The sequence below is a fragment of the Schistocerca piceifrons genome, chromosome 3 (assembly GCF_021461385.2).
Source record: "Schistocerca piceifrons isolate TAMUIC-IGC-003096 chromosome 3, iqSchPice1.1, whole genome shotgun sequence".
NCBI classification, from domain to species: Eukaryota; Metazoa; Arthropoda; class Insecta; order Orthoptera; family Acrididae; genus Schistocerca; species Schistocerca piceifrons.
The window spans coordinates 335,981,558-336,008,581 of NC_060140.1; the positions used below are offsets into that span (position 1 = coordinate 335,981,558).

At 37.9% G+C, this 27,024-nt stretch overlaps 1 protein-coding gene across 1 annotated transcript in view; it reads left to right on the forward strand.

Annotated features, from left to right (window-relative positions):
• LOC124788635 overlaps positions 1-27,024 on the forward strand; it is a 291,652-nt gene that overhangs the window by 151,411 nt on the left and 113,217 nt on the right. The window contains exons 5-6 of the mRNA XM_047255906.1: positions 2,115-2,388; positions 5,138-5,231. Coding sequence (XP_047111862.1) covers positions 2,115-2,388; positions 5,138-5,231 — 368 coding nt within the window. The remainder of the gene's footprint in view (positions 1-2,114; positions 2,389-5,137; positions 5,232-27,024) is intronic.

A 27,024-nucleotide genomic window follows, 5' to 3' on the forward strand; every position in this document is an offset into this window, starting at 1 on the left:
GTCACGACCTTGGACCATACATAACATTTTCACAGAAGTTATTAGGTTTGTTATCACAGGTGTGGGACATTTATGTGAAAGTATATGTATGCACAAACATGGTTCTGCAGTTTCATCATTTTACCACACATTCATTCTCTGCTGATCACAAAAACATCCTGTCCTATAACAAGTGAACTGACACAGCATAAGAGGATGCATCTGTGACAAATGACAATTAAAACTGGATCTGGTTTGTTCATTCGACAATGCTCACATGCGTGGATGGTGCACATGAGTCATGGTACGCAGCAGTATTGTCAAATTGTACTGGAAGTGTCCACCTCACCCACAGCAGAGAAACCCTTGTCACAGTGCCTTTGCATGCAGCTCTCCTAATGTCCTGTAAGTGTGACTGTGAATTGTAAACACCTCATTATTTGTAACCTTGAGCTAGGACACAATTTTAACCTTGATTGTAGTGTTCAGTACATCTAAATCTATAAAGCACAGCTACTTTAGTTTCTGTAAAAAATAAAGAATGATAATTTTTGTATCATGGTTATGACTTCCTTTGAGTGTAATATGGAATAGTAAAATGTAAGACTGTTTAGTAACAATGTAACATCTCCTACTTTTAGTGTTCTAGGGTTCAGGAAATATCATTGTGATTATGTTTTAGTCTTAAAGATTGGGGGGTTACTGAATTTTAGCAGAGATTATGATTATTGTATTTAAAAATTCTTTTATAATTTCAAGTGTAGTGCTTACAATTTGAGGATTCTTTGTGGAAACATAAGTTTCAAGAACTCACACTGTATGTATTGTGAATTGCTGAGTCAAGAGGAATACTCAAAACACTAGTTGTTGGCTTTGACCTGTGACGTAATGCTAATTGCTGCTCTTGACATCACCATTTGGTGCGTATTTTGACAGTTTGGTTGCTTGTTGGTGAAGCTGACAAATTTGAAAGCAAAGAACTTTGTTGTGGTGACAGATATCTGCAGCTTTGCTGGAGGTCTAAGTTATATTGGAAGGTGGCAGTTTAGTTGTGAGTTGAGGCAGTCTCTGAATGGGAAAGCAAAACACTACATTGTGATGACAGATGAATCTGTAGTTTAGAGCCTCCCTTTTTTGTGGGGGTAGCTGATTCAACATTACAGTTGCCAGGTTGTTTACAGTGTTTGTTAGATGTTTCAGTGTGTTACAGGTCAAAGCCAGTGACTAGTATCAAATATTCCTCTTTATCGAAATTGCTCTTAAGTGTGCAGGAGTGTTTTCTTTTCTCTCAATATATTCATCAATTTATTGCAATTTCATTAGTCTTTTTTGTGTATGATTAGTGGCTCTTCTTTCATTTAAAATGTTTGAAGTTTGATACCTTGCCATTCTAGTCATAGGCTAATCGAGTTCTTGAAAGATTACACAGTATGCCCACATTTAGTGTTTCTGGCTAGGAAATGTGAGCCAAAGAAATACTAATCTTTTTGTCAAATGAACTAATTTTTTTTTTTTTATTTTTAGTTTGTTGGAGATGTTTGATCTTTAATATCATCGTGCTAATCTGACCTCTGTTTCTATAAAGTTTATATAACTTGGAAAAGTTTATTCCATGCTATCATAGTTTAAAGTTGTTTGATAAACAACATAATGTATTAGTTATGATGATGAAGATTTTGATGTAGTGTTGACTGCCACACTTTTCTTTGTTCTTTGTATACCAGTGAATAATTTGTCTAAAATAAAATCGCATTTGAGTAAAGCCTGGCAAAATAAATAGCTGACACAAATTATCTTATCCCCCCCCCCCAAATACAAATAATCTTACTAGAATGATTTTGTTGCAGTATTAATCTACCATTACATTTCAGTTCTGCTTTTCCTCTATTAATATCTTACGCTTTAAAATGGAAGAAGTTTTTTTCAAATGTTCTTCACACTGCTCTTGTTTATTATTGTCAGGGTGTATGGTGTTTTCACTCACACATGAACCATGTTGTGTACTAGTTGTCATTATTACTGTAGGGGTTGCCAGTCTATTAAACATTGATTGTCCTATTGTCTACATCAATTTTTTTATGTAAACAGAATCCTGATATGTTTTTTGCAAGCTGATAAGCTGTTTAACTTTTCAGTCCCAGCCAGCCATGCATTAGTCCGACTTCATTTGGAGCTGTCTCTGAAGTCAGGCTAGGCAGGCAGAAAGAGATAAGCCCAGGCCTTGTCCGTGAATCTTCAGTGCAGTCAGATGTGACATCTCATGGAAGCCATGGCTCAAGTGTAGACTCGTTCTTGGAGTCCCGCAAGCCTGATCCTGAAGAAGTGCTGCTTAATCTAGGATTTGGAGGACCTCCTATAGCAGAGAATGAAGTGTCACGCATACCACGTCGCTTCCTTCAGCCATCAAAAGTAATACTATATAATAATATATATTTATTACTAAAGCAATGAATCTTATGAATAAAGTAGTAAAACTATGATTCTAGAACCATTAGGGCCTAAAGTACACCACCATCAATTTTGAGTTTGTAGTATGCATGCATGCTCCTGATGTTTAAGAATTTTATTGTGAACCAGCTTTGTCTATACTGTTGGCCCACATTGTACTGGATGGTTATAATAAAAGCGCAGCTACTCACAGAGGTCCAGTGTGGGCTGTAAGTATCATATGGCAGCAAAACTTGGTTAATTTGCTACCGCATTAATGCGGAACAAATTTACGCTTGAAAAAATTAGTTCTATTTTTGGCCACCAGGTGTAAGTCTGGCACTATGATTGCAAGAAAGACATATAGAAATGTATCCATACGTAATGGATTAGGGATGGGAAGTGAACAGAAAATGAAAATCAAGTGAGAAACACGCATCAAAAAAAGTTTTGCATCACCTCGGTTCCGACAGTTCCAGAACCTGTACAGAAAATTGGAACAGAGATCAACATAAACCTCATTTCAGCTCTTTTTATTGCTCATGAAAACCACGCATTGTTTTTTGTACCACCATACAGTGAGACCTTCAGAGGTGGTGGTCCAGATTGCTGTACACACCGGTATCTATAATACCCCGTAGCATGTCCACTTGCCTTGATGCATGCCTGTATTCATCATGACATACTATCCATACATCACGGGCTGTTGGTCCAGATGGTCACACTCTTCAACAGCGATTCGGCGTAGCTCCCTCAGTGTGATTGCTGGGTTACGTCATCCATAAACAGCCCTTTTCAATCTATCCCAGGCATGATCTATAAGTTTAATGTCTGGAGAACCTGCTGGCCACTCTAGTCGAGCGATGTTGTTATCCTGAAGGAAGTCATTCATAAGATGTGCACAATGGGAGTGCAAATTGTCGTCCTTGAACACGAATGCCTTGACAATATGCTGCTGATATGGTAGCACTGTCTGTCGGAGGCTGGCATTCGCATATCAAACAGCATTTATGGCGCCTTCCATGGCTACCAGCGGTGTACGTCGACCCCGCACAATGCCATCCAAAAACAGCAGGGAACCTCCACCTTGCTGCACTCACTGGACAGTGTGTCTAAGGCATTCAGCCTGACCGGGTTGCCTTCAAACACATCTCCGACAATTGTCTGGTTGAAGGACTATATGACACTCACCGGTGAAGAAAATGTGATGCCAATCCTGAGCAGTCCATTTGGCTTGATGTTGGGATCATCTGTACTGCACTCCATGGTGTTGTGGTTGCAAAGGTGGACCTCACCATGGACGTCAGAAGCTGTGCATCAAGCAGCCTATTACTCACAGTTAGAGCTGTAACATGACGTCCTGTGATTGCATGAAGAGCATTATTCAACATGGTGGTGTCGCTGTCAGGGTTCTTCTGAGTCATAATCTGTAGGTAGTGGTCATCCACTGCAGTAGTAGCTCTTGAGCGGCCAAAACAAGGCATGTCATCGACAGTTTCTATCTCTCTGTATCTCCTCCATGTCTAATCAACATCACTTTGGTTCACTCAGAGATGCCTAGACACTTCCCTTCCTGGCACAAACTAACAATGCGGATGGGATCTAACCGCGGTATTGATTGTCTAGGCACATTTGAACTACAGTCAACATGAGCCATGTACCTCCTTCCTGGTGGAATGACTGGAACTGATCGGCTGTGATACAGTATCCACAGTCCAGATTTCTGGGACCTGGGGTGATGGAAAGCTTTTTTTGATGTGTGTATTAACTGCTGCTTACACAGTTTGTTCAGTATAAGCACTAGAAACATCAAGAAGCTGCATCCATGGAACGTGATCAACAGTACCAGTTTTGCTACTGGTGAGCAAAATTGGAACTAATTTTTTTCCAGCATGAATTGGTTCTGCATTAATGCTAATGCATTAGCATATCTACCAAGTTTTGCTGCGATATGGTAATTTCAACTCACAGTGGACCACTGTGAGTAGCTCTGCTTTAATTATAACCACTTGATGTAAATGAACATTCATGAAAATCTGTCTCCCCAATTTCTCTGATATTCATTTTCGTATGGGCCCAAAACAAAAAGTATAATATTGTTGCCCTTAATTAACATTAATAATGAATTTTATCTTAAATATTAATTAATATTTCATAACATAAATCAGATATATTACTTTTCATAGGAAATATAGAATGTTGAGGCTTGGTTAAAAAACAAATCAGACATATGAGACTGTTGGTTTGTCTACAAATTTTATTTTCATGAACATGTATTTTTCTCAAAACTTTGTCTCTGTGATTTGTGCCCTTGTGGTTATCAGTGCTTCAGCTGATAGTTTCATGTTCAATATGATATTTAATAATTATATTCTAACAGAAATAACACTTATTTCTTTAGATACTTTTTAATGTAATATTTTGATGAGGTACAAATATTTTTCCCATGTAAAAAATATTATTGTTTGATTTATTTTTGTCCAAAACAAATTTCACTACTTCAACATTATATTACCCATTATTTATTACCTACAAGCCATCTGCAAATGGAATTGCCAAATATTTGATAACTTTGATCCTTGCACCTCAGTTTCCATATGTGCAACAAGTCTAATTAGATAGAACATGGCTTATTTAATTACAAGAGAACACAAAACATTATGCAATAAATTGTTCTAGGGACTATGTTCAGAAAGACACAATCTGAAGGTTTATTATTGTTGATACACAGGTGAAAGGTGTTGCAATTGATGACTTCCTACGCTATCAGCAGGATCTGATAGAAAATTTTGAGACAGGCTTTTGTGGATACAGAGGGCTGACTGGTAAGTTTTGATTTTTTTTTTAAAAAATATGGTTTCTCTACTTTGTGGATTGAACTTCCAAAATTTCATGAATATCTTCACACTAAACACCTATTACTTCAGTGCCATCCTTATCCGTTACATCTTTGCTTGCTGCTACTAACAAAAACTGTCTTTGGCTCTTTCTCTTGTATTACTAAACCAGAATAAAATCAATCATTTGCAGTGTTTGTTGAGCCCAAGTTCTCAAATGTAGAAACAGTAGCTGCTCATAACTCTGTTCTCTGTAGCTGTGCATGGTTGCTTGAATTAACATGGTGTTGTGCTGTGACAGGTGTGGTGGTGGGCTTTTTGCTCTGTTTTGCAGGCTCTCCTGTGCCAGGTGCTTCCTCAACGCACATTGTCTCGTCAGCTTCATCTCCGGTGAGGACGTTTGCCCCCCTTTCCCCCATTTTCAGTGAAAACTTGGTGAACATTCCTCCCCGCTTTGTGCCTCTGCGACACCAAGTTCCCCGCAAGCACCTCTGTGTCCCCGGTGGGACAGGTGCTGGGGGAGCCACCCGTCGCTGGGGCGCTCGCTCAGCTCGCGGCGCCACCACCTGTCAGCTCCTCGCTCAAACCATGATAGACGTGCCAGTGAGCCACATCCAACAAAAGTTTGACTTGGCCTCTTTGAAATGGAATTATCATTTCTTCCATTTTGCTTTGCGTATGTTGTGTATACTGTTAAATATTTACTACAGATCGTTACAAATTATTGTAATTACATTACAGTGTGGGATCTACTGTTGTTATTTAATATAATATTTACTGATGTTGGCTTCATCTCTTAGTAGAGGAAGTATGTATGATGGCACAAGATGGCTGTGATGTGTTCCATAACTTACGAAGTCTGTGTATAATGTCCTTCATGCAGTATTTCTTTCTGTGCAGTAAACTTTGAAACACATATGCATGATTATTGCTTTATGTCATTGTGTGTTAACAGCTTGACTGCATAGGAGGCTTATCAAAAGCTTCAAATTAACTTTTAAACCAGGTAGTACTATGATACTGAGAACTTTTACTTTCTCGTTGTGTGCACAATACTTTCCTGTGGACTAATTTTTTACATCCAAATTTGTCAGGAACTATGGATAGCACTAGAATTGAACAAGTCTTGTGAGGGAGGTCACTATCAAAATAGCTGTATTGTGTAATCAATTATATTTATAATGCAATATGTTTTTGGTATACTTTATTAAAGATACTAATATCTTTTTAAGTGTCTGCTATTGTAAAACTTGTAAACATTCAATTGTTGACTCTCGTACCTCACTGTCATATGTGTTTGATGTATACACCTCCTTTTACCTTCATTACTTATCAGTGTAATGTTTGAGCTGTGTCCCAGGTCAGTCAGTGCCTTACAACATGTAATGTACTACTTTTTGTTGTTCACTGTAATGGATCTCAGAATAAAACATACTTGGAGAAATTAATGTTACCATGGTCAAAGAGATGTATCTCCATGTAAGTGTGGAAAGAATGATTAGAGCCTCTTTTCGGGAAGTTACTTCAAAAACTATAATTAATGAAAATAATTATTTGGATTAGTGATCAAGTGATTCTCTCTCTCTCTCTCTCTCTCTCTCTCTCTCTCTCTCTCTCTCTCTGTGTGTGTGTGTGTGTGTGTGTGTGTGTGTGTGTGTGTGTGTGTGTGTGTGTGTGGGCGCACGCTCTCTCTCTGAAGACATATTCACTTGGTACTGAATTGTGCATAATTTTCTGTTCTGCTAATACTACTTCAGAAATATTTCCTACTCTCAGTTATGGTATGAAGAAAGAGGGCCCTGTTAAGGATAGCAGAACTATAAAAATCTTTAAAATTTTCTCTAAAACAGTCTTCTGCAATTTAGTTTCTATGTCAGTGGATACACTGTAATATCATCTGTTATAAAAGACGGTTCAAACATGTTTAGTGGATAATCATTCCACATATGTTAAAGGAATTAAAAAACTGCAATATACATTCACATTCCCACATTGTGCTCATGCTTTGTTCTGTGTCCAGCATAATGGGTTCTTGAAGAAATACTAGTTTTCTTAGGAATACTCAGTGATCTGACTCAACAGATTTTAGACAGTCATCATTAGTCTATACATCTCACAAATTCAATTTGACAGAATTATTTTTACATGAATCATTGCACATTTTCCCAGTTCAACCTTCAGTTTATATAGTTACTTTTGCTGCAGTTTAAATTGAATGACTGGTCGGGCCATCACCGAAAGGAAATAATAATCAAAATAACAAAATGCTTTTGCACACATTTCAAAGTAAATATACAACCAAGCTGTTTAAAATTTATTCTGTGAACATGTTGCTTTTATGTGCTATCATCATTATTATTGCCACCAGCCATTTGACATCCACTGCTGGATAAAGGCCTCCTCCTGGACATTCCCAGTTGAGTGACTGGGCACAGTGGTAGAACACTGATCTCTCATTCAGGAGATTGGCTATTCAAATCCGCATAAGACCATCCATATTTAAGTTTACTGTGGTGTCCCTAAATCAATTAATGTGAATGCAGGGATGGATCCTTAGAAAAGGATACAACAGATATATTTTCCCTTTGTACCACAGTTCTAGCTTGTAATCAATCTTGAGTGACCTCGTCATCTATGGGACATTAAAGAAGGGAGGAAAATTAAAATTTAGATTTTTCCACACATTTCAGTTTTCAGTGGGAGACACCTATGCTGTTATTACCTGTTTTCTCATGTTATCCATTCAGCTTCCTGTTTGGTCATTGTCTCAGTCATTTCTTAAAATTTACAATCCAGTGAAGAATCACAGTCTCAAAGAACTATCATCCATTTGCCTGGCTACAGACCCTTCAAACTGTCACTTCATTTTAATTGCAATCCTAATTATGTCTTGCCTGAACGGTTTTTTTTTTTCACTAGTAAATTCCAGCATGCATCTCTCCGTTGTTTGCTATGTAACCCCTAGTGTTTAAATAATTTTAGCAATGAACTTTTATGAAATTTACAGAATATTTCCAAAATTTTCAGAAGAAACAGATCATTTCAGTATGTTCTGCATCAGAAAACACATTCTTACTTCATAATTTATGTGATATCTAACCCCATCTCAACCAAACTCTCCTGCACACTCTGGAAGATCCAGAACTACACACACCACAAATATTGCTATGATTATTATTAAATTTCATATTTCTAAAGTCTGGCTCAAGTATTTTTCATGTCTGTTTCCTTTTCCCACATTCCTTTGTTTGCCTTCTTCCTTACTTTCATTGTTGTAACTTTTTCTTGGTAATTGGCACTTTAGTGATCTTACAGGGTTGTAGACTTTTTACTTGCATTTTTTTCTCTCTGGCAATAATGTTGGCAGTTACTCTTCTGTCTGTGTTGTCTCGGATATTAATTTTCATTGGGGCATTTCTTGTTCTGTTGGCTGAAAAACATCGCTGAAAAGATTGACTTTGATGTCATTACCTCGTGAGTCTGGCATCACAGCTGTTTGTTATAACTTTATCAAGTGGTGTCAACCTGAATTGTTCATACTAATTCCGGATTGAATTACATATTGTGTTGATGAACTGAAAATGTCCATACTATTCACTAAAATATGTTCCAAAATCTATGCCAAAGACCTTTACATGCTTTTATTTAAGAAGGGTAACAATAAAACAGTATCAAAGTTACGTGTTCAGTCCAATTGCATCAGTCTGATAAATCTGTATTGATACTTGGATAACCAGTACTTATAGTACTACTGGAAACAGATATGTGCAACACAGATTAATGCCATTGAATGATCCAAAATATTAACATTAATTTTTAGTGTAAAATTTGCTGTGACTTACTCTTAGAACAAGTGTGTTCCTTAGTAGCACTTGAATGACACAAAATTCAATCTTTTGAAGTTTACATTGCTCAGGGAAAGGTCACTGCATCATTTACCATATAGGACAAAATGGTTTTCAGGGAATTATTTTCTCTTAAAAGCCCACCTTGTACCAAATTTGATGTTTGTAGCTGTATTATTGAGCTCATCTTCAGAACTTATTGCATGTGGATCTGCAATAAAATTTTACGATGGGGCAGTTTCTTGTTCACCATAAAATAATGTGCAGTGCAAGAACTAACCCACACACAATCAGCGGATAATGAAAAATCATTTCAGGTACATGAGGAAGCTGCCAAGATGTGCCATGAACTGAAGATCAGTACAGACAAGATAGTGATCTCCTGTGTTGATACACTTGCTTCATCTGTCAGGCACTTAAATGTGATTTGTAGAGTATCCATGTAGATGTGGATGTAGATAAAGATACGTGAAGTCACTCTGTGTCCATTTGAATGCATGGTATCTTTTGTTTCAAGAAAACAAACACCACATAGATCCCACGGCTGTGAAACACTATATGTAAATTTAAGAGGGATAACTGCTATTAGCTGCAGTGGGACTTTCAGTGGAATCAGCAGCGACTAGCGAAAATGTGTACCGGACCAGGATTCTAACCTAGGATCTCCTGCTTACTCTGTGTTCCTTTCCTGTTCTCTCCTGTATCTCTGCTTTAAGTTGCATAGGAACTGTTTCTGTAAATGACTTGAGATTTCATGTTCGGTCTTCTGTACATAATAAAAAGGAAATTATATAACACAGTATACATTTGCATCATGGGTTGCCATTTGAACGGAACAGTTTCTGTATTGATGTCCAGCAGTATGGTATGCTGGCACACAGTTGTGTGTTGCTCTCTGTCCTGTGCATAGAAAATTTATTTATGGGTAGTTTTCAGCTATATTTATATCTGAAATATTTAATCCTCGTACAACAATTGTTGCTAGTTACCTAAAATGCTTGTGTTTTTGTGAGAGAATGAGATTTTTTTTTTGTGTGTGTGTGTGTGTGTGTGTGTGTGTGTGTGTGTGTGTGGTGTGTGTGTGTGTGTGTGTCCACCCCCTCTTGGAGTGATTGACGAAGTACAAAGACTGTTCATGTGATTCACCTGAATGTATTCAAAAAATGTAATAAATTTGCTTTAGTAGTGAGCAGTTAGTAACAATTTAGGGACAAGTTTTATATTACTGTTAATTTAACTGTGTACCTAACTATGAAGGATAGTGAATATTTTCCAGTTACTTGTTTCTGTTTTAAATACTTTTATAATATTGTTTTTAAATACATTGGTTGCTATATGCAATCACATTGAAAATGGTTCACACATGGTAGTAGCATGGACATTGGGGGCGGAGGGGGGGGGGGGGGGGGGGGGGGGAAGAGAGATTTGATGGAGAGCGCGTGTAAACACCTTCGATGTAAGTCTTACAGAGTGTTATTGTGGATAACAGTAAATGAAATGGTAATGAAGTTGAAGTATGGCCTTGGTGCAGTCGAGAGGAAAGAAGTTATAGGTATTTTGCTGTACCAATGGAAAAGCACCTTAAAGGAGATTACATCTGATCGGCTCTCTGTACTTGTTAATAGCTTGTTTCATGGGTGTCTGCAGAAATTTATCCATGTATGTGTGTGCACGGTGGGGGTTGTCGGGGGGGGGGGGGGGGCAAGATTATAAAGTTGCCATTTTTTTATATAAATGGGTTGGTCAGTTTAGAGATGTCATGACACAAGAACTCACTGGTATTATAGGTGACACAGACGTCTATATCCCAAAGAATTGATAGTTATCGAACACTTCTAAAAGTGTAAGAGAATTCTGTAATGAATAAAAACTATACTCAAAATCCATGGGGGGGGGGGGGGGGGGAAGGGGGGAGTTAGTGCTTTATCTAGTGCTCTCTCTCTCTCTCTCTCTCTCTCTCTCTCTCTCTCTCTCTCTCTCTCCTCACCCCCCCCCCCCCCCCCCCCCCCCCCCCCTCCCTCTTGCCTTACAGATACCTGTGGCTTATTAAATAATTTTGTGTCATCTAATGTGCAGCCAGCAAGGAAATCACAACAATGTAATTATCTTTACTATTTTCTGTAACTCTATATTCATGGATTGATTTAACTACTTCTCCATCTTTCCCATCCATTTCAAATGCTATGTGGTCCCAATCTTATTGATGTGACACTGTTGTTAGTACATTGGACGTGAGAAGCGGTGTGCAAATATCCACCCAACCTTCCAGATTTAGATTTCTCGTGGCTTCCCGTATTGAGGCCAATGGCAAATGTTACCTCATTTTTGCCCTATCTGAGCTACAGCTTCATCTAGAAAAATCTTTGCATGATGCTAATCTTTCTTCTTGACTGAATTCAATTTGCTCCAACATAACATAACATCTCAAATCCCATCCTGTCGCTTATGCCTTTTGTTTTACTTCACTTTAACACTTCCTCCATACACAGTCTGATACACTTCATCCTTCTTCTTACTCTGTGCCCTCCATATCACTAATCATCAGCTGGAAGTGCACACTGCAAATTTTGTTTCATGCTAGTAAATAGTGCATGCTGCTGCTCCCTTGCAGCCACCCCTTTACAGTGGGGGTGAAACTTTGTTGGTTTTTTTTCCACAATTTTGTGTTTGCCTTTTCAACATTGGAGAGTGCTAGGCAACCATAATTCACGCAGTTTAAAGTGACAGCCAGATAAAAAAAGTAGAAACATCTTATGTCCAGTGATGATATGGCAACTGTGATATCACTGGAAGTGGAAATCAAACCAGAGCTGAACAGGAGGGAGTTACAGGAATAAGTGGAAAGAACCTCTTATCTTAACGGTAGCTGGTAAATGAGTAATGTGATTGCCTGGAAGTATCAAAGCTACAGAAAAGGAGTACATTCTCACAAAAAGAACAATTATTTGATAAAACCTAATTTTTATCAGAATGGAAGCCGAAAGGTTTTGAATGTGTATGGTAGTCTGTTGAAGATGTGTGTCATTACCCAAGAAGATTATGTGACAATAGAAGCCAATTGTTAAAAAAGAATCAGGATAATCTTTTAATCAGTTTATACTGGCATGAAAACTGCTATTCACTGCACAGCCTGTTCAGTGAAATGTTGGCCCGTATTTTGTACAGTACGCAGCTATATTGATGTGTCTTCAACTCTTGGTGTTCTCAAACCCCATTTGACCTTGATTGGCAGGAATAATTAATACCCAGGCATATTACAACTGTTGGCATCTATTTGCACTGCGTCAGTGTGAAGGGTTCCTCAGAGTACTATCTTTTTTTAATTGATTGAGGCAGGTACTTCAGACTTAATGACCTATTAAAAAACATACTTATTAAATAAGTATGTATTGTGTCTGAAGGCAATTTCACTTGAGAAAACTAAAATGAGAGAGAGAGAGAGAGGGGGGGGGGGGTCAGTATTGACCTTCAGGAGGACATCTACTAAATTGTTGACAAGTTTTTTAATGGACACTGGTGCCCAGGTAAAGCTCATTGACACATTTTAAAACAGGAAAAATGCACCATACTTTTGTAACTGCTAGTTTAATCCTCAGGCAGGACAGGATAGGTTGTGGAATTGAGCATGGTTGGAAAATATTACAAGTCTCTCAACCCAGTTTGACTGACATGTAGTAATTTTACACTTTTATTAAGTATTTAATCTGCTTAGTAGAGCCTCTAAAAGATGCACACACAATTTATAAAGCGTTACTCTCCTTTGCATGTGCAATGTGAGCACATGCCATTCTGTACTCTCTCTCCAATTGGACATAAAACTGTCCCAGTTGTTCATATTAATCATTGCATGTGATGAAACAAAGTTATTATTCCGATTGTTATGTTGATGTTGCTTTCTCATTTCTTGTACCTTGTTCTCATTTGTGTGATGATTTGATAAGTATCATAATAAATTTTATATTACATTTCATATTCATTTTCAGACTTCAGTCACTTAAAGAAATAAAAGATGCCAACTGTATCTTCTGACCAAATAACTGTAATATAAATGATATTTGGATACCCTGAAGGTTGTTATCTTTTTCACATATTTTAAATTCATCAGGTTTAAAGTTATGTGTAAGAATATACTTTAGAGTCTTTCCATTGGATGATATTAACTGAAATCTACTAAATTGTTGACTAGTCTTTTAATGACACTGGTGCCCAGGTTATAGTTATTAATGTAATACTAAATTTATGGTGGCCATTGATTTTGTCAATTTACTAAGCAAATTTCTGAAGTCTCTTTTCTTTTATAATTAAAACATGCTGTTATATAAAGTAAGCAAAGAAAGTTGTAAAAATTAGCTTTTATATTGTACATAAAAATATAACAAGGCATTTCTCTGAAGTCAAATACTCTTTATTTTATATGTTATGTGAAAGATCAAATAAACAAAGTGAAAAGTGTTGAAACACACAAACACTGATAATTACCTCATCATCTAAACAAGCTACATTTATTATTATTAGTATATTTCCTGTTCTTCTCTTCTGTAGAATTTAGAATTATAGAGAGTTCTTTAAGGTTCATCTAATAAGGACTCCGTCTAAGATTTACTGTTTTTCAGGAGCAGTTTTCTTACATTAGTAGACAGAGTTATTAACAGCTGTAAAATCCCTCTTGGCATTTGAAGCTTTGTGTTTATTAATCGGAAAGGTTTGAAACTAATTCGGAATATGTAGGTTACCCAGTACACCCTTTAATACACTCAAAGGCAAAATAAGTCCCACCACAAAGGAATTATTTGGAATGGAAATCAGTAGATGTGATGTAGGTTGTCTTGCCTTGAAGGGCAACAAAATGGGGCATAGAATATCATCAACACACCTGTGTGCTGTAAGTTTGCTGTGGATGACAGTCAAAGGGATCCTGCTATGAAAAGAAATGGCGTCCCAGACCATCATTTTTGGTCGTCAGGCTGTATGGCATGTGACAGTCAGGTTGGTTTCCAACATTGACTGGAGTATAATTGTCTTTAGTGATGAGTTCTGCTTTGAATGGAGCCCCAATGACCAGTGAAGACATGTCTGGAGACACCCCAGATAACAGTGAGATAACAACCCAACTGTTACCCATCAAATGACATGACAACCAGGAGTTATGGTCTGGGGTGCCATTTCTTTCCTTGGCAGGATCCCTTTGGTTGCCATCTGTGGCACTCCTCCAGCACAGCAGTACATTGACAATGTTCTACAACATGTTTTGTTGCCCTTCATGGCAAGCCATCCTGGGCCAACATTTCAGCCTGCTCATGGCAAGAGTTTCTACTGCTAGTATTTGTGCTTGTCGAACCCTACCTTGGTCAGATAGGTCTCTGGATCTCCCCCTCTCCTGCCCCCCCCCCCTCCCCCCCAATTGAGAACCTTTGGAGCATTACAGGAAGTGACCTCCAACAATCTCAGGACATTTACTATCTAACACATCAATTGATCAAAATTTGGCACGATCCCTCAGGAGGACATGTAAAAACTCTGAAAATCAATGCTAGCCAAATATGTGCTTGCACAAGTGCCAGAAGTTGACCAATGCATTATTGACTTGTTCAATTTATGAAGCTCTTTCTCTTGAATAAATTTTTCTGAAATTATAATTGATTGTTTGTCTGTACGTGTATCAGTTTACATGTCATTTGGATAATTCCTTTGTGGTGCTTTTTTTTTTTTTTTTTTTAGAATTTATGTCTAACACTTACACTCAAAAGATAATGTCAGTACAGTGTATTTGTAATTATGAATAGAGTTATTTTATGGGACTTTCACTTCACTGTCTTCCAGTTAATTGAAGTTAACGCATGAGAAAGCTGTCATGATACATTGTGACAGGAAGACATATACTTATTGGAATATCGGAGCATTAAAGACCAAGATCAATAAGTAAATGGATTATGTTCAGAAGATGGGACGAAACCTTTTAAATATTTTGAGGGAAGTCTAACAATAATCACATGTAGGAATCTGACCTAAATGTTGCACTTTTAATGTACAGAGAGCAATAGTAATGAAAAGTCTGACTACTTTATTACAGCTTTCATTAAAAAAATCCTTAGTGTTGTGAGAACAGACAAGGTAAATAGATGCTTGTGTTTGAGGCTATGAATTCCATTCTTACAAAGGTAAACAATGGGGACAGTGTGAGGATCTCGTGCTGTTGTAAGTTTTTCATTCTCTTTCACACATTCTAGTATGTCTGCAGGTAGGGTGCAAATGTACCGTGGACATGACTAGGACTACTAATCACACTTTGGATCATAAAATTTATGTTAGGAGTGATGAAACAAAAAGCAGCATTTTTAAACATTTGTGATTTTGCTGAAATGATTCAAGAAAATGTCTTTCTGAATGTATTACATAGATGAAAACATTAAATGTGTTTTGCTGAAGTAGCATCACCTAATTCTCTGGAATATGCAGTTAAGAGAGAGTAGTTGTAATGCTACTCATAACAATGACTTGGTAAATTAGTGGTATTTGGTAGAACGTTTTCAACAAAAAGTATCTCACTAAACAAAGAACACAAAAATCATTTATTTATAAAAAACAAGTGCATATAATTTTTAGGTTATATTTAAATACATGCAGTGAAAGCAGCTTTTTTGACTCCATAAGATTCATATCCCTATTTACTATTTCGTTCTGTGGGAATACTTAATGTTTGAGCCTGTTTACATAACGGTGAAACTCGTGAGCCATTAAGGAAAACAATGCACAAAGCAACTATTCCACTTGCTATAAAAACCAAAGCAATAGACATCCTCTATGAAGGATGTCAGTTGTGCATAATTAATGACAACCACTATGTGAATTCTTACAATTTGACTAAAAATACATATATTCACTTTTCAGAACAAATCTTTGGTGTACCTGTTTTCATTGGTTTTTTAATTGCCCATAAAGATGTCAGACTGTTTCTTCTAGAGTAGTGATCAAGCAATAATGCAAAAAGTCATATTAATTGGACATACAGATCTCCGTTTTGTTAAGATCCATGAAAACATTGGCTCTGGATATTTACCTTAAAATAGAATGACATTGGAAAAGACATTTGTACAAGAATGTCGGAATGATTTGGAAAAATTAATGATACAAAACTTAAATGAACAGTCAACAGTCACATTTAATTCTAAATTCCATGAGTTTAGGAGTTAAAATCTACACTTGTTTATTGTTTTACCATGTGTAATAGATAATTGCAGTTGCCTGAGCAAGATTAGGTAGATAATTAGAATCAACAAACTTTTAGTGCTATCAAGTTGCATCTTAACAAAATCTTGTATGATTATCTATTTTAATTAAACAGTGAAAAGTCCAGATTGGAATATCAACAATTATGGGAAAGATTGATTGATAATTACCATAAAGATGACATGTTGAATTGCAGACAGGCACAACGAAATCACTGTTATTTTCAGTGTGCCTTTCTGCAACTCAGTGTGTCATCTTTATGGTGACTACCAATCTGTCCTGTCCATAATTGTATTTTAGGTATCTTGACAAATGTGCTAAACAATACGTCTCTGTATTGATATTTAATGTAATGTATCGCTTGTCACCAAGGAAAGAAACAATACCACTGGTGAATGACTGACATACACACACACACACACGCACATGCACGCAGCTGTACCACAATTCCTGTTCCTTTACTACATGGTGCTCGTCACTATTGGTGCCACCTCCCTTTACACTAACATCCCTAATGCCTATGGCCATAAAGCTATTGAAAACTAACTTTCTCAATGCCTGACAGATTCTAAACCAACAACCTCCTTCCTAGTCGCAATGACCAGTTACATCCTTACCCACAATTACTTCCCCTTTGTAGGCATTACCTACAAACAAATCAGGGGCACAGCTATTGGCATCTGCATGGCACCATCCTATGCCAAGCTATTCATGGGCCATCTAGAGGAATCCTTCTTATACATCCAGCATCCCAAACCCCTCACCTAGTTCAGATTCATTGATGACATCTTTGTGATCTGGATCGAGGGTGAGGACAACCTCTCCACATTCCTCCAGAACCTCAACACCACCTCCCCCATTCACTTCACCTGGCCCTACTCAACCCAACAAGCCACCTATCCCAATGTTGCCCTCCATCTCAAAGATGGCTATATCAGCACCTCTGTCCATATCAAACCTACCAACCACCAGCAATACATCCACTTAGACAGCTACCACCCATTCCATAACAAGAAGTCCCATCCATAAAGCCTAGCCACCCATGGCTGTTGCACCTGTAGTGATCAGAAGTCCCTCTTGAAATATACTAAGGGTCTCACTGAGGTCTTCACAGACCATAATTACCCTTCCATGTTTCTACAAAAACAGGTCTCCCATGTCTTACCTTTCCAGTCACGCACCATATCCCAAAGTACCACTGTCCAGCTGCAGAGGAGCTTCCCTTCGTTACTCGCTACCATACGGGACTGGAGTAACTGAATTACATTGTCTGCTAGGGTTTCGACTAGCTCTCGCCATGTCCTGAAATGTGAAATGTTCTACCCACTATCCTTCCCACCCCTCCCACAGAAGTATTACACTGCCCATTGAACCTACACAATATCCTCATCCATCCCTAGACAATCCCTGCTCCCTACCCCTTGCCTCATGGCTCATATCCCTGTAATAAACCTAGGTGCAAGACCTTGCCCATTCATCCTCCCACCACCACCACCACCACCACCACCACCTACTCCAGTCCGGTCACAAGGATCACCTATTCCACCAAAGGCAGGGCTATCTGTGAAACTAGTCATGTGATCTACAACCTAAGCTGCAACCACTGTGCTGCATTCTATGTGGGCATGACAACCAACAGTCTGTCCTTATGAATGGCCACTGACAACCTGTGGCAAAGAAACAGCTGGACCACCCAGTTGCTGGGCACACGGTCCAAAACAACGTTCTTCATTTCAGTGACTGCAGCACAGCCTGTGTCATCTGAATCCTTCCCACCAACAGCAGCTTTTCTAAATTGCGAAGGTGGGAACTATCCCTGCAATATATCCTATGTTTCCATAATCCTCTTGGCCTCTACCTTCCTTAGTTATTGTCCTTACCCATCTAGCCCCTCCCCTATTCCCATTCCAGTACACTACCATCCTCTATTCCACCAACACGCCCAGTCTTTTTACTTCTCTCCTTTTATACTACTTCCCTCCCCTCTCCCACACCCTTCATCTAACTAACTTCTGACTGCACTTAGTTGGCCTACCCTCCCTCCACCCCGTCCCTGCTCGCTCCCACAAGTAACACTTTACTGTCCCCCATCCTTACTTTGCTATCCCTCCCCCTCACCTCCCTTCCTCATCCTCCTGCTTCCCCCCACCACCCAGCTGCCTCTCCCATCATATGCTGTGATGTGTGTGTGTGTGTGTGTGTGTGAAAAGGCCTTGGTGGTTGAAAGCTCACTTTCAGTCAGTCTCTCTATTGTGCTTATCTGCAACTCAGCATCTCCACTATATGGTGAGTAGCAACTATCCTTGTCAAAGAATGAGATTTTTCACTCTGCAGTGGAGTGTGCACTGATATGAAACTTCCTGACAGATTAAAACTGTATGCCGGACTGAGACTCGAACTCGGGACCTTTGCCTTTCGCAGGCAAGTGCTCTACCAACTGAGCTACCCAAGCATGACTAACGACCTGTCCTCACAGCTTCAAGATATTGTTACTTTGTGTCCTGGATTTTCCATTGTTAGTTCATTATAAAGATAGCAAAGAGGCAAGCTAAACAAGGAAGAAAGGATACAGCAAGCTCAGAAAAATTATCATTATGAAGAAAATTGTAGTAATAATGCTTTTCATTTAAAATACTCTTGCGGAAAATAAAAACTATATGAAGCAGTGATTCTGTAAGAACCAAGTTTTATTAACATGTTAAAAAGGGTTTTTTGTGGTCTATGTAATTAAAGCCCAGAGGTAAAATACTTATGAACGGATTTCTTGGCCAATCATTTCAGTATTTTGCATAGCCTTCTCTTAAAGTAGTACAATATTCCTATTGTGGATAGAGACTATCATGCTAGTGTTGGATGTTATCTTAGGAGGCAGTGTTCTAAGACTTTTTCCCTGTATTGTCTCAATTTTTCAAGGGTGGTTTGCTGTAATGTAGACACGACCAGATGTTGTCTCATCAGCTCCCACCAGTGCTCACTGGTGTGCAGATTTGGAAATCACAATGGTTAAAGTACTTGAGAAACATTTTGCAGAAGTACATCTCCATGGTTTTGAAAAGATGCCAACAGAATAATATGGATGTTGATGTATTTGTATGTAACATGCAGTATTCCATATTTACTCGTCAGTCACTAGAGCTTTACAGTCATTGTAGGGTATGACTCTATACACTTTGACTTGAATCCTTCCCATATCTTGCTGCTTGCAACAAACTGGTATTGTTGCCCTTGTAGTCAATTACACACTTGTAAATAAAATTCCTGATGTCAATACAACTTACTCTCATCGTTAAACATTATTTTGCACCATTCAGCCCTTTAATCACGTCTCTTTCACACAATCAGAGACAGGCTGCAGAGTGGTGAGGTGTTATGTGGAACTTGACAAATGGTATACTCATAGTGCGTTTTATAACAAATAATTCTTGACAATTCTAGCATGCACAGTGGATACAACATTGGAACTAATTTATGAGTCAGCTACCAAGCAATCAGGAATGAGTGCTCAGGTGAAGAGGGAGTCCAGGTATTAATCTGTATGATGATGGTTTTTGCAACTGAAATTATATACATGTGCACCTTCATTGGACCACCAGCACAAGTAACACGTTGTTTCTAATTTTCTGAAATGACTGTTCAGCCCCCCTGCAATTGCAAAATACAACCTCCACAGAAATTTGGTTACTTGCATGGAACATGCTTGTAAGATCTACCTCGGTTACTTACACTGTGTGCTACTGCAAAAGGAAAGAAATATACATTAGTTAAATTCATCAAGTGAAATACAGTTATTATGGAGACAACATTTTTATCCTTTATAAGGTTTCTACTCCATCAATAGCATGATGCTTTGACTGATCTCTTTGCTGTTTTTTTTTTTTAATTAATTAATTAATTTTTTTATCTGACCTTTACAGTTGGACATTTTTCATTTTCTGCATATTCATTCTAACTATGGAAATCCATACTAATGGAAGCTACTGGTAACTGTAGTACTTTTTCCATCATACGATACTTTGACATGTAATATTAGTTATGACATAATTTAAGTGTTCTTAAATGTTGGTGGTTTCATTGTGTGCAGTTCAGTGCTGATGGATGATGTTTATTGGTGGTTAGTTACAGAAAACAAATGCTGTGGCATAATGACAAGTTAACAGACTGCATGCAGTACAGTGCCTGGATATAAATGAAAGCTGTCTTTCATGTTAAGGTGTGGGTTCAAAGTACCTTAAATACCTGATAGGTCTTGGAAATGGAGTAATGATAGAGTGTGTGAGAGACTGTTTAGGTGAAGATTATATCATTTTGTCATTAATTTTAACAACATGTTTAAGAAAGCTGTTGTTTATGAGGAGAATCTGCAATAGGGGAAAGTTTGCAACTAAGCTGATAGTAGAAAAAGAGAACAAATACAGGTTTCATGTTATTTGTTATTTGTGGCCATTTATAACCTCAGTTGACTACTGCATATGAATTGTCAGTGTAATGTCACACAATTGGTTTATAACTGTACATAAACTAATTTAATTCAGATTTTGAAGAGTTGTTAATTTTTAATGATAGTTTTTTTTTCACGTTTTGCCACCAAGCAACATTCAAAAAGCTAATATATAAACAGGAAAATTAATTTCAGAAAATAGTTGAATTCACAGAGAGATGGCCAGCTAGCTCATCTGTGTCTTAGTGAATATCTTCCAACTGTTAGTTATTCATTTTTAGCTCATGAAAGATGATAGTGCATTCATGAATTAATGTGTTTGGTGCAATACTGTTTCCAGAAGCTAGATTTCAACCATATACTCGACAGAGGGTCTTGTGGAGATCCCCGTAAGTTTATAATAATTATGTTGCATGTTTTTTTATGTTTTATAGTGGTTTTTTCCTTCATTTTTATGAGTAAACAGTTCTGTATTAATTTACCACCAATTAATTTGTAAATTTGAAGTGAGAAGATTAGTATATGTAACTGATTTTCTAATTACATTTGAATTGAGAATGTGAGCTTTAATTAATTATACATACAGTTGCTAGTTGTTCTTAACAACTGAATAAATATTTTGTTTCAGAATACAGCTAAGGTTTTTCTTATGGCTACTGTAATCTACTAGACAATTACATTCCTATTTTCAGCTGTTCGTGTAACAGTTCAGATTTATGTTTATTATTTTTTAGGCAAGTAGACATGTTTATTTACATCACCAATTTATTCTTTCTTGCTTGCTTGCTTACTCTGGGAGTTTTCCAGTGCATGGTGTGTGTTTCTGTTGTTTTTATTTTGACTAGCCATTGATATTCTTGGTTTGTTTTAGCTCATTTCTCTTTGCATGTTTGCCATGTTTTTTTGCACAACTGAAATAATTTTTTTCAAAGCTTTCCTAATAATTCCATTAGTTGCCTGAAGAATGTTTTCAGTAAATGACTTACAAGAAAAGAAAATTAATGCTGAAAACTGTCTGTTGAATAACATAAAAATATTTGTGTTCTGTTTCTAATAGAACCTGATGATTTTGCTTTTAAATCTTTGTAAGAGAAAGACGACTTTCAGCATCCTATGTAGATGAATAAGATGAAAAACAACAGTGATGTAAAAGTGTCTTTTTAACTACGCCACAGAGTGCAGTAACACGTATGTTTTCATCAGAAATGTGCGGTTTATGATTGCCAGTACTCTTCTGTGCTTATGTGATAAATTTTTGGAGATACCTTTGATGCATTTCTTGATCCGAATCATAGTGAAGTGTGTCCTGTGTGACAACTAAGAGTGCAGTGTCTGAGATGAGCGAAATGTTAAATAACTTTGTATTATTAGTTTTAGTTCTTCGTTATATGAAACATGTAATTAAAAATGAAAACTGATAATTATAAAAATAGTAAATTAATAAATTTCTCTGAAATAACATAATTGTAGGATGAGATTTAATAACAAAATGTAGTCACAATAAAGACAAAGGAAATTCCTTAACTTAATGTAATCAACAGATGTTAAACACGTTACATCCATCTCTACTGATAACAGTTTTGTTCTTGTTAGTACATAGATAAGGGGTACTACTACTACTACTACTACGTGATCAGACCCAGTGGACCGCGCACATCTACAAGTTTCCTCCTCCACTGTATTCTGACCATTGCTGCTATCCGCAATTCGTCCACATCTATTGACACTTGGTTTAAATCTTCATGAAGTCCATCCCTCCAAGGCTTCTTGGGTCTCCCTGGCAGTCTCTTTCCTGTAGGTGTTAAATCCAGGAACTTCCGAGGCCATCTGTGATCCTCCATCCGGGCCACATGGCCGGCCCACTGCATTTGTGTGGCTTTGACAGTTCCTGCAATGTTGGGCTACTGGTATAGTTCCTCAAGCTCTTGGTTGTATCTGATCCTCCATTCTCCTGTATCTGCATCCAGAACCCGACCGAAGATTTTCCCAAGCACTTTTCTCTCAAAAACAAGGAGCTTATGGAAGTCATGTTTCCGGATACTCCATGTCTCACAGCCATATAGAATAACAGGCTGGATCAGGGTTTTGTACAGTCGAATCTTGAACTGTCTGGAGAGAGATTTGGACTGAAGCAGTTGTGCTAGGCTGTGGTAAGATTGATTTCCTGCTTGTATTCTGGCGTTGATCTCTGCTTCACATGACTAGTTCAGTGAAAAGTGCCCCTAGGTATTTGAATTCTTGCACTCTCTTGTAGGAATGGCCCCCAACCTGCAGTGATTGTAGATGATCAGCAGTCTGACAATGACCACACGTCATAATGAGGTACTCTGTCTTGGCTTTGTTTATGTTTAGCCCAAATTTGCTGGCAGCCTCCTTTAGTGCTTTGGTCATTTGCTCCAACTCCTCTTCCGACCTAGAGAGTAAACAGATGTCGTCTGCATAGGCTAAGTATGCCAGTCTCTTTCCTTCGATTTCAATCCCTTCATTCTCTTGGCAGGTCTCGCGTACGATCTTCTCGAGGGCAAAGTTGAACAGGATAGGGGACAACCCATCTCCTTGCCTGAGTCCTGTCACAATTTCAAACTCCTCAGTTACGCGATTTCCCATATTCACCTTTGCACGTGTTTCGTTCAGACAGATCTTTATCAGATTGATGAGTTTCTCTGCTATGCCAAACTCCCTTGAACAGTTGAGCAGGCTCTATGCAATCATAGGCCTTCTTAAAATCAATGAATAAAATGTGCAAATCTTTACCATATTCACCCAGTTTCTCAGTGAGCTGCTGGAGACTGAAGATGTGATCTACTGTTGACCGTCCTGGCCGGAAACCTCCCTGGTACTCCCCAATCACCGATTCTGCCACTGGCTGAATTCTCTGTATGAGGCAATTGGACAAGATCTTATAGCAGACGTTAAGCAGGGCGATTCCTCGATAGTTGTCACATTTCAGTTTGTCGCCCTTCTTATGTATTGGACAAATCAGAGCTGTTTTCCATTCTCCTGGTAGTTCTTCTTTGGTACATATTGCCTGTATCAGGGGTATACAAAATTAAATACTGAAGCATTGCGATTTGAAGGTTATTATTGCACCTTTGAAGTGGATGTTATCAGTAGCTGGTCAATTTCCTGCAGCATGTGTGGCAGCAGGAAGTATCTAGTGTTGAAGTACTAATCATGTTACTTAATTCCCATTGTCATTAAATTATACTAAAGAATAAAATGATTGCTTAGTTAAAGCTGTTAAACCAGAAAAGAAAAATATGAACAGTGTTGTTGCATATGTGTAATGAGACTTTCATATCTTTGTTATGCAGGTGCAGTAGGATTTTCAGGCTGATAAAACGGAAAGTGTTTTGTACAATGTTCGTTTTGAGTGTCTCTTAAGAACCATGCTTCATAAATATTTAGTAGTCCATTTGAAATAAATAATCTTAACAGGTTAGAGGCCCAGGACATGTGTGAATAGGTGCAAAGTATTTGTTTCTGCTCATTGATAAATTTTCTTGAAATAACATGACTTTGTCTGTTGTCTTTGTGACTGACGAAAATTGCAGCCAGCATTGGTGACTATGAAATAAAAGTGGATAAACTTGAAGTACCTGAAGACTGAAACTTCTTGGCAGATCAAAACTGTGTGCTAGACCGAGACTCGAACTTAGTACTGAAAAAAATGGAAAAGGTATGTGTCAATGCTGTTGTGAGCATATGCACTTGAAGACATTGTTAATGTTACATACATGTGCCCAGAACTGGTAGAAGATGTGACTGTGGACAAGTAAATGGTACACCAGCAGTAATTGAAAAGTGATGCAAAAGTTGCAAGTAGTAGCCAAGCTCATGTTGACGTGCAGCCACACAAGTGAAACTTGGGGGCAAGTTACATTAGTAATTCTAATGTAGCAGTAGGCAATGACTGCACTAGTGCTCATGTTGAAAAGTTGCTGAAAGTTTTCATATATTCAAACAATGAATTGCAGGGGCACAAGGAAAGTCTTTTGTCTGTAAGAATTTTAAATGGTTATATTTTATCCATACTAGGAAAAGAATAAGACAACTTTGAAGACTTGGGCAACATGATTCTGTCTGAAAATAAAATTGTTGAACCTTTTGATTGAAAAGTTGTGCATGATTCAGTGTTGTAATCAAAGTATGGTTGAATTAGCTGCATTTCTCACACACACACAGGTCCTAAGATGAAAATTCATTGAAATAAGTGCTGATTGAAAAATCAAAAAAGAATAGGGAAAATGCAAAGCAAAAATCACCCTCTCATAAATGTGGGCAGGTAGGCCAGTGAGCAGCAGTATGTCAGATGAAAGGGCAGGTAATTGCATTCACATCAATCAGTTTGAAAATAATAGTGCATTTTTGTCACATTTATTCAGTGCTTTAGTCAATAACTGTGTTGAAGTTGACAGTTTGTACTGTAGTAGTGGTGCACAAACCACATCACTGCGAATAAACAGTATTATATATATATATATCAATATAATGGAAGGAAACATTCCACGTGGGAAAAATTATATATAAAAACAAAGATGAGGTGACTTACCGAACAAAAGCGCTGGCAGGTCGATAGACACACAAACAAACACAAACATACACACAAAATTCAAGCTTTCGCAACAAACTGTTGCCTCATCAGGAAAGAGGGAAGGAGAGGGGAAGACGAAAGGAAGTGGGTTTTAAGGGAGAGGGTAAGGAGTCATTCCAATCCCGGGAGCGGAAAGACTTACCTTAGGGGGAAAAAAGGACAGGTATACACTCGCACACACGCACATATCCATCCACACATACAGACACAAGCAGACATATTTAAATATGTCTGCTTGTGTCTGTATGTGTGGATGGATATGTGCGTGTGTGCGAGTGTATACCTGTCCTTTTTTCCCCCTAAGGTAAGTCTTTCCGCTCCCGGGATTGGAATGACTCCTTACCCTCTCCCTTAAAACCCACTTCCTTTCGTCTTCCCCTCTCCTTCCCTCTTTCCTGATGAGGCAACAGTTTGTTGCGAAAGCTTGAATTTTGTGTGTATGTTTGTGTTTGTTTGTGTGTCTATCGACCTGCCAGCGCTTTTGTTCGGTAAGTCACCTCATCTTTGTTTTTATATATAAACAGTATTTTATATTGTATACAATATTTTCTGTTCCTGAAAGGATTTCAGTTGGAAAAAGAGCTGTAAGGATATCAGCTTATGAACAGGGAACTGTGAAAAATGAAATGCAGTTTAATACTGCCAGAAAAAATGCTGAATTGAAGGATGTGCTTTATGTTTCTTCAGCAAGTGCTTACTTAGAGTTTTGTAAAGGCAGCTGCACAGACAAATAGTTACTGATTAATAAATCCATGCCATCGTAAATGGACCTAAGTCTATAGAGTCCCTTGGAATAGCTCACTACTACATATATATTAAAGATGATTTTAGCAAATTTTATAAAATTTTCCTCCTGAGGCAGAAGAGTGAAGTCAGCACCACCCTAGAACAGTCCTTGAATGAGTCTAAGAAAAACATTCATGTTATCAAACATTTCTGGTGTGATAAAGGAAGAGAGTTAGATAACAAGAAAGTCTCAGAATGGAGCATTGCATTACTCTACCTTACAAACCACAAAAAAAGGGTGTTGCAAGAACAGAAAACTGCTATTGAGGAGAGTGTACTTTCACTGTTGAACCCTAGTAAATTGCCGAAAGAAGTGTGGGCAGAAGGATGCAATACTACTAGATACCTTTTGAATTGCAGTGGGAAGTCCTCTATTGAAAAAATACATGTTGTGAACTGCGGTATGGATGACCATTAGGCAGCTTGAATCATTTGAGAATCCTTAGAAAATAATGTTACCAGTACACCTGTAACACCACGCGCTATCTAATGTGTTCCAAAATGCTGCACGTAAAAATAGAATTTTTATGGGGCTTGTCCTCAGGTTCGATTGATGATAGAAAGGCAGGGTCAAATGTTACGGATGGGTCCTGGGCTAGACACTATTTCTATACTCAACAGGAGGTTTGTCGTACTGTAACTATCTTACAGTATAGGGTCAGAGTCTGAATATTACGCACTTCCTCCTACTTAGGCAAATGAAGCAAATTGGTAGTTTTTGGGTACCAGAACTAAGCTGTGAATTCCAAAATGGCTATACACGGCAGATGGCTGGAATTTTTGTGATAGGTTCCTAGTATTCTGATCTCGAACGACCTCGAAAATTTTCTAGATATCTTTTATTTGTTTCTGAGACACAGAGGTTCAGAGTTACCCTACTTGTACATGTAG